We start from the raw sequence: 8,649 nt of genomic DNA, 5'->3' as shown, positions 1-8,649 counted from the left end.
GTCGTCTTCCACAACATACGCAGCGACAGTTGTCCTGAGCGGGTCACCTGCGCTTAGAATGGTAGCTTTCGCGTTTGCAATACCTTTGCCCACAGTGTCTTGAACAAGTCCTGTTACTGACTCTAGTAACAGACAGGCAGAACGCAGGCGAGCGACGTCTGACCTGCTGACTAAACCAGCAACATCGGGCCTGTTGACAGCTACTTCAACTCTTGCGCCGAGTCCTGGAAATGAAGGAAGGCACCGTGGGTCAGAATCTTCGGACAGCCGCGAGCCCCTCATGGTCCATGCTTCAGAAGAATCAAAGTTATTTGATTTTCGGGACTTTCCCGAACGCAGAGAGCCCGCGGATGTGGAATTTCGAGATGCCAATGACCTCCTACGGTTTCCACGAGATCTTTTCTTCTCGCCTGCCATCCTGTGACGCGCAGATTTCACAGACGAACTCGAGGGTGTCTGAGCTGTAGAGATCATGGATGAGGCCGATCCTTTACGCATTGTTATCGTTGTAGGGGACGTGTATGGCTCGCTTTGAACTACATTGTCCATTACCTGGAAGCAGTCGTGAACCATTCTCACTACAGTTTCGGCTCCTTGTACCTCAGTGTAGTTAGGCAGTGTCGAGCATATACCGGTTTCAGTTACACCATCCATGGCTTGGAAACAGTCCTGGACCATTTCGACCACGGTTTGGGCTCCTGGTGATTCGGTGTACTTGGATTGTGCAGGCATGCTGGACGTGTCCCCGTACAGGGTGCCCACTTCGCCAAGCAACACCGTGTTCGTTGACGACACCTCCTGCCCAGTAGTGTCGTCCTGGTGGGAACTATCAGTACCGATACCGAGTGCATTCGCAAGCAGATTCAAGACTTCGTTTTTCGGCTGTTTCATTGCAGGTTGCTCAATCACTTGAGTAATGTTTGATGGTGCAGGATTGATGATCAGCGTGACATTGGATACAGCTGTTCCTTCCGTAGCCTGAACTGCAGCGGTGGGCTTTTCGACGACGGTAACAACGGGCGGAGCTGTCGTGAGTCCCCTCCGGTATACCTTGAAGCTCTCTTGGCTGAACGTGCCATCCTCCCTCCCACCAAGGTAATCTTCAAGAACAACTGTTTTTTCAACAGATTCCACATTATCCGGGCTCGGGGGCATTGCGTCTATTTTTACTTTCGTTTTTATCTTGAGCTGCGAACCGACGGGCCCGAATCCGGGAGGGGTAAACAGTGTTAAAGTTGGCTTTCTTTCAACCGCAAACGCCTCTGCTTTTTGTTCGCGTTTCAAAACTATTTCAGGTATATTTGCCGACTGCTCATGCATCGCATCAAACATTTTGTCGAATTGTTGCCATTGTTGTTGTACCACATTCTTTGCCATGTATTGCTGCATTGCTTCCAAGCCTTTCTGATTAACTTGAATTTGTTGATCTTTCTGGGGGCCGAGTGAGTCCCGCGAAATTCGGTCAGTTATAACCTTCTGTTCTTTATCAAGATGCATGGCTGTTGGGTACAACTTTTGTTCTGCTTCTTTTTCCTGTTGGTATGGCTCTTGCGTTGCTTGTTTTGCCTGCGTCGCATGACCCAGCTGAGCCTTCTGTTCTTGCTCCTTATTTAACTGCTCCGGTATTTGGTACCTCCGAAGCTCAGCCTCTTGTGGCTGCTTCTGCTGCATCCCTCTCAGCAAATGGGCTTTCTGTTCCTTCTCGTACGCCTTCTCCATCTGCTGCGCTCTTTGGTACCTCCGGCGTTCCTCCTTTTCTTCTGCTTGACTGAGCGGCTGTACTGACTGTTCCTGATCCATATGGCACGCTTTCTGATACATATCACGCTCCGTCCCTTGTGGCTTTTGGTATTGCTGTTGCACTGCATCTTCGTTGGGCTTCTGAGTGCATAATTTGCTGCATTGTATGTTTGTCTAAGTTCGTATGTCCTTCTCCATTTGTTGGGCTCTTTGGTACCTCTCACGTCCCAAATCTCCCTCTTCTTCCGTGGGAGACCCCGATTCTTGCCTTTGTTTTTGCAGCATTTCCAACTGTGCTGCTTGTTTCAGTTCATATGCTTTCTCCATTTCACGACATCTTTGGCGCGCCTCTCGTCGTCTTCGCCTTTCTTCACGTGAACTTCCTTCGTCTTCCCCAGCCTTTGTCAACTGCTCAGCCTGCTGCTTTTCGTAAGTTCTCTCCATATCGCGACACCTCTGGCGAGCGTCTTGCGTTGTCTCGTCATTAGTGACATTTCCCGTTTGTCTCAGAAGCCCGGCCTTGCTGCTTTTCGTAAGTTCTCTCCATCTCGCGACACCTCTGGCGAGCGTCTTGCGCTGTCTCGTCATTAGTGACATTTCCCGTTTGTCTCAGAAGCCCGGCTTGCTGCTTTTCGTAAGTTCTCTCCATCTCGCGACACCTCTGGCGAGCGTCTTGCGTTGTCTCGTCATTAGTGACATTTCCCGTTTGTCTCAGAAGCCCGGCTTGCTGCTTTTCGTAAGTTCTCTCCATCTCGCGACACCTCTGGCGAGCGTCTTGCGCTGTCTCGTCATTAGTGACATTTCCCGTTTGTCTCAGAAGCCCGGCTTGCTGCTTTTCGTAAGTTCTCTCCATCTCGCGACACCTCTGGCGAGCGTCTTGCGTTGTCTCGTCATTAGTGACATTTCCCGTTTGTCTCAGAAGCCCGGCTTGCTGCTTTTCGTAAGTTCTCTCCATCTCGCGACACCTCTGGCGGGCGTCTTGCGCTGTCTCGTCATTAGTGACATTTCCCGTTTGTCTCAGAAGCCCGGCTTGCTGCTTTTCGTAAGTTCTCTCCATCTCGCGACACCTCTGGCGAGCGTCTTGTGCTGTCTCGTCATCAGTGGCATCTCTAATTTTTTTTAGCTGGTCAGCTTGCTGCTTTTCGTAAGCTTTCTCCAGGTCGTGACACGTCTGGCGAGCGTCTTGTGCTTTCTCATCGTCAGTGGAACCTCTCATTTTGCTCAACAGGTCAGCCTGCTGCTTTTCGTAAGCTTTCTGCATCTCGCGACACCTCTGGCGAGCGTCTTGTGCTGTCTCGTCATCAGTGGCATCTCTCATTTTTTTCAGCTGGTCAGCCTGCTGCTTTTCGTAAGCTCTCTCCAGGTCGCGACACGTCTGGCGAGCGTCTTGTGCTTTCTCATCATCACTGGCACCTCTCATTTTGCTCAACAGGTCAGCCTGCTGCTTTTCGTAAGCTTTCTGCATCTCGCGACACCTCTGGCGGGCGTCTTGCGCTTTCTGGTCATCAGTGGCTTCTCTCATTTTTCTCAACTGCTCAACCTGCTGCTTTTCGTAAGCTCTCTCCATCTCGCGACACTCCTCGCGAGTCATCTGGTCAGCTTGCTGCTTTTCGTAAGCTCTCTCCATCTGCCGACACCTATCGCAAGCCGCTTGTTCTTTTTGGTCATCAGTGGTGCCTCTCATTTTTCTCAGCTGCTCAGCCTGCTGCTTTTCGTAAGCTCTCTCCATCTCACGACACTCCTCGCGAATCATCTGGTCAGCTTGCTGCTTTTCGTAAGCTCTCTCCATCTCGCGACACCTATCGCGAGCCGCTTGTTTCTGGTCATCAGTGGCGTCTCTCATTTTTCTCAACTGCTCAGCCTGCTGCTTTTCGTAAGCTCTCTCCGCCTGCTGACACTTCTCGCAAGCCTCTTGTTCCTTCTGTAACTCGGCAGCGTTGAATTGTGTTGGTGTGGTGGCAGTACCTTGAATCTGCTGTCTAGCCATATCGAGCTGACCGCGCAGTTGCTGCATTTGTTGGTAAAGGCGATTCAAGTGCCCGGCTTCCAACCGTTGAATGTCTAGTGCGTGCTGGTACGGCTCCACAGTGGTCGCGTAGGCAGCACTGTCGTTTGCTCGCTGGTCGTATGTGCCCTGTGTAAGGTATCGCGGCTGTCGGTAGTCTCCTTGCCAGTCTATTGTGTCCGGTGTCCACCGCTGGCTGTACATGTCGGTGTAACCCATCGCTTCACCGCCGCTGGCCGGCATGCAGATAGCGGCCGAGTCGTCTTCGCGTGAGGACCGGCGCTGCTTGTCCCGCTTCCTCTTTCGTGGCAACGGCTCTGTTGCGGTCACATCTGTCGGCTGCACCACACCCGCAGGTTCAATGACAGCTGCATCCATGGCTCGCTCGTCCATAGGTGGGCTCGCTGGCGCTGCAGCTGTGAAGATGTTTGCTGCGGCTGAAGATACCAGTTGCGACAACGAAGCGCCCAAGGACTGGTCCTCCCGAGACTCTGTCGTCTCCCCGGTTGTCGCCGTTGTGCTGCTCTCATCTCTGCTCCGCTTTTTCTTCTTTTTTTTCTTTTTCTTCTTTTTAGACTTTCGCTTCTTTCTTTTCTTGTGGCGGCTTCTCCGACTCTTCTGCGACACCGAACCACTGCTTTCGAGCGATGGTTCGGTGGCACGCGCCTTTGTTTCAGGCGAGCGCACAAGCTTGCGCACCTCGCACGAGCTGCGCTCTTTTTCGAACTCCTGCACACGGATGTCACGCTCAAAAGATAGTTTCCGGCTGGGTTTGACGATCTCCTCGCCCCAGAAGCGGTCGTCCTTCTTATCTCCTGCATAAAGAAGGCACTCAGATATCAGTTTCTGGCACCGCCAGGCGAATGCGCACGTCTCACAACAACGAGATGGAAACTTGCTTTACAGCCTAGAGCAAATTTTAGTGATGGCGAAGATATTGATTGACATACCCTTGGATACGTGGTGGGGACAAATAATTGCCTTTTGTCTGTTTTTTTCTAAACATGTTTTATTACATCTATTGCAGTCCAGCGTTCTGACTATATCTTTATGATAATTTATTATGATCACTTCTACTGTAGCCCCAAAGTGCTCTATGTTTAAGTATTGTCACATTCCGCTTCCCCTTACGTTGCTTTATTGCCACGCGCATTTGCCAGTCAGTAAATTCCTTGCATTGTCCGCTAGTAGCACATATATGTCGTCCGCACACATCAGCCCAATAACTCTGTTGCACCCTTTGCCCATCAACGATGTTTTTTTTAAACCTAGTCCCAATTCACTGTTCTCAGGTCGTCTTTCTACGCCTCAAACTTAATTAAAGCGTGGAAACAGTGCGCACCGAGGGCGTCCTATACCGCGGTCGGACAGGAAAGTCGCTGCGAGCGTTCCGTCTTACGGCCTTCTGCGGCCTTTCCTATCGAGTTGAAAGCAATGATATTTCTCCGCGGTTAGCGCCACTGCTCACCGCGAGGGGTGCAGTGACCCTGCCGCAGCTAGGGAGCCTTCATGTGCGGAGGCACGGAGGCGCGCACATGAAGGCTCCCTAGCCGTAGCTATAGGCTTCTTGCTTGCTGCTTGCCGAAAACATGGAGGGGGAAAAAACGCGAGCGCATGCTCGCGTCTACTTTTCCATGGACCGCAGTCGCGAATGCAACGGCTAGGGCGCCTCAGTGCCAGCAGGAACGAAGGAACGCTGCCATCGAGGCGCCCTATAGAGCAACGGCAGGCTCGCAGAGACAACACGGTGGTGCGGCGGGAGGTGGAAAAGACGCATTGCGAAGGCCGTAAGGCGGAACGCTCGCGCACCTGTCCAGTCCGACCGATGCCTATACTTAAGTTCTCGGCGAATTACCAATATTTGCACTTCTGGCGCTACCAAGGGATTTCTGCTCGGTTTCCTTCAAGTATCTACTTCAGAAGCTACACAAAATCGTCTGTGGCCTTATGCTATCCAACAGCAATTCCATGTTTACGTCGCCGTCGGGATCCTTTAGTATCTATAGATGCCACAAAGGTCTTCCCTGGTATATTGAAATTTGCATACACTGTGTTAGTACGAATATGTTATCGTCTAAAGATAATTAAATTTTTCCTCACCCCATTTCCTTGAACCTTCTCTGACTAAGCGCTGGACTTTTGGGAGGCGAGGCCCGCTAAATTCTTGTGAATTTTTGTCGGCAGGATAAAAATTCAATCTTTAGGCTATTTATTGCACTGCATACCAAGCGGCGGTGACCGCACACTTTCGAAGCTGCAGATCGACGTGGGCGATTATGTTAAACTTTAAACAGCGTGATTGTCCGCGATAATGTACAACCAAATGGCCCCAATCGCGGGTCTATACCGCCAAAGGCGTCTACAGCGTGTCTGCCCGCCTTATATTTCTGGGAACGAAATCTCGTCTTAATAATAGTAACACGATAGTTTAAAAATAACGGCACTACATACAGTGATGAAATTCAACACACGGTTGAGCTCCGACAATATTTGTGCGGCTGATGGACTGCAGCATTGGAACATACCCAAAGATTATTGTTGCGGCGAAAATAGTGAAACATCGTTTCTTGGCGTCGGTGACGTTTTGCTATGTGCCGCGTTTTGCCGCCCGCCTCCACATAGGGAGAGCACAGACTGCAATACACTATATACTGCACGGCGCACAAGACCAAATGGAATAATAATTGTTGGGGTTTAATATCCCAAAACCACGACATGATTATGAGGGACGCCGTACACCTAATCTCTTAATCAGGTCCTGGTTAAATGCTGGCTATCTCCAGGAAACCAGACGAAAAATGTCCGGTTTAGTGGAGGCCTCCGGAAATTTCGACTACTTGGGATTCTTTAACGTGCGCCTAAATCTAAGTACATGGGCCTCAAACATTTTCGCCTCTATCGAAAATGCGGCCGCCGCGACCGGCATTCGATCCCGCGACCTTCGGGTCAGCAGTCGAGCACCGGTATTACTACACCACCGCGGCGGCAAGGCCAAATGGAGGAACCACAGAGAATTCGCTTATGGTCAGCCCAGCTCCAGCAGGTGGAAGGTTATAAAAACATCTCCGCGGTGTCACTACTAACATGACATCGCGACATGACATGAACTGCACTCTGACAACATATCGGAAGAAACCTCGTTGTTTCTCCTAAAAATGATCGCTGAATGCTTGCCGGACGGCTCATTGCACACAACAGCCTGCACTTTCTTCTCATCTCAGCTTTATTCCCTGGAAGTGCGAATAGAAGCCAAGGGCAGGGTCGTTGGGCGTTTGTTTTGTTCGCTTGGTAATACGTGGCGCGTGCGCCATTACCAGAAGCGCGAATCAGGACGGCGTAAACAACATGGCTGGTGTGAGGCCAGCTATACTGAACGAGTACGGCTAGCTCACCGATGGACACGTCGAGCCTGTAGTCGTACCCGTCCTCGCGGGGGTCCGGCGGCAGCGGTGGGACCTTCTGGCTCATGACGGCGGCCGCTCCCTCCCGCTGGTGCTCGAACCCCTGGTGGCAAACCGCCAAATTGTGCTCGCGCTCGGCAGGCATGCGTCGTCTTCCTCTTCACGCGTCCCGCTTCTAATTTGTCGCCTGACGAGGCTTTTTAGAGGATTTACACGCAGGCTACGTCAGTGTGAAACGCATGGGTGTTTGCTCATGCCGCAGAGAACTGCAAACTAGGCTCGAGTGAACGAAGACACACAGACGCGACGGAGATGATCGCGAACATCCTTCATTGCCATAGACAATGCACTGACCTAATATTCACTGAGACTCTATGCCCTTTTCTCTTGCTTACTATATCTGGGCCCGTGTTCACAAAAAGGTCTTACGCTAAAAATTTTAGTAAGAAAAACTTCAGCCATTCACGATGCAGAATATATCATTAACGAAGCCGGCTGACCAATGGAAAAGCGCCCTTACGAAAGAGAAGTTTGTGAATTCTGCCCCTGACTTGTGAAACAACGTGGACACATCACATGCTGTCTGTCGTACAAAACTCTCTGCGTCCTTAATCAGGGCACTAGCTCTGTCTACTGATTCTGCAAGGTGAATGTGTCCCAGACGATGGGTCTACAAGTGGAATGCCATGCTTCGCTTTTCAAAGACGTGCGATTTTCTGAGAGACTAAACACACGTCACTCGTAAAGTTTACTTGTAAATTAGTTACGACTTCATCGTTTGCCAGTCCTGAGATTTGGTTGACTTGTAATTTCTGGCTGAGTAAACCCGACGGATCCCAGAGACAGTGATAATGTTGTTGCCAAAAGTGGGTCCAACCAGGAGACTGTGAATGCGGTAAACTTGGCAGGCCCAACCTGATACCGATGCGGGAGATGTTCACTTTGTAATGCCAGAAATTCTTGAGGGCAGTGTAGTAACACACCCGAGCATGAAAATGCCATCGTATTACCAGGTGTTCTCTGGTATTACGGTCAATCAACTGTATCATGCGGACGTAGCTTGTTTGCCAGGGTTGGCGTTGGTGTCTTGTCGAGAAGATGTATCGGTCAGACTCCCACGTGTAGCCACAACAGAGAGGGTTAGCTTGAAGTGAAAGCAACTGCTCACCGTAATGTTGCTCACTTATACTTTGCGAATATTAATTGTATATATTGCCAGATATTGCACCCGAAGGGCATTTACGAACGTGTATTTGGGGAGATGCAACTGATCACGTCTTTCCTGGTGGGGCGCTTGATTAATCAAAAAAGAGAATAAGTATCTGGCTAACAAAGGTGTACACGTACGAAACTGATTCTTCCTCGGTCACAAGCGGCGATCATGAAGCCCTCCATCGTCGCACACCCGAGAAGAAAATCGTAGAATTTTAGGGGCGAAGCTCCTTAAGGCGGCACCCGTTCGTCCCTCGTAGTCGTCGTCATCGTAGTAGTCCGTAACAAGTC

The 8,649-nt window shown here is 50.6% G+C and overlaps 1 protein-coding gene across 1 annotated transcript; it reads right to left on the bottom strand.

Annotated features, from left to right (window-relative positions):
• Positions 1-2,224: 2,224 nt before the first annotated feature.
• Positions 2,225-7,325, bottom strand: LOC119386240 (trichohyalin). The gene is made up of 3 exons (XM_049414267.1): positions 7,138-7,325; positions 2,950-4,560; positions 2,225-2,847 (listed from the first exon to the last, which is right to left on the bottom strand). The coding sequence occupies exons 1-3, from the start codon at positions 7,289-7,291 to the stop codon at positions 2,225-2,227; spliced, it is 2,388 nt and encodes a 795-aa protein (XP_049270224.1). The 5' UTR covers positions 7,292-7,325.
• Positions 7,326-8,649: the final 1,324 nt, after the last annotated feature.

Source organism: Rhipicephalus sanguineus, chromosome 3 (genome assembly GCF_013339695.2).
Source record: "Rhipicephalus sanguineus isolate Rsan-2018 chromosome 3, BIME_Rsan_1.4, whole genome shotgun sequence".
Classification (NCBI taxonomy): domain Eukaryota; kingdom Metazoa; phylum Arthropoda; class Arachnida; order Ixodida; family Ixodidae; genus Rhipicephalus; species Rhipicephalus sanguineus.
The sequence above is the reverse complement of the archived record's forward strand: the minus strand, read 5'-3'. Positions and strand labels throughout refer to the sequence as shown.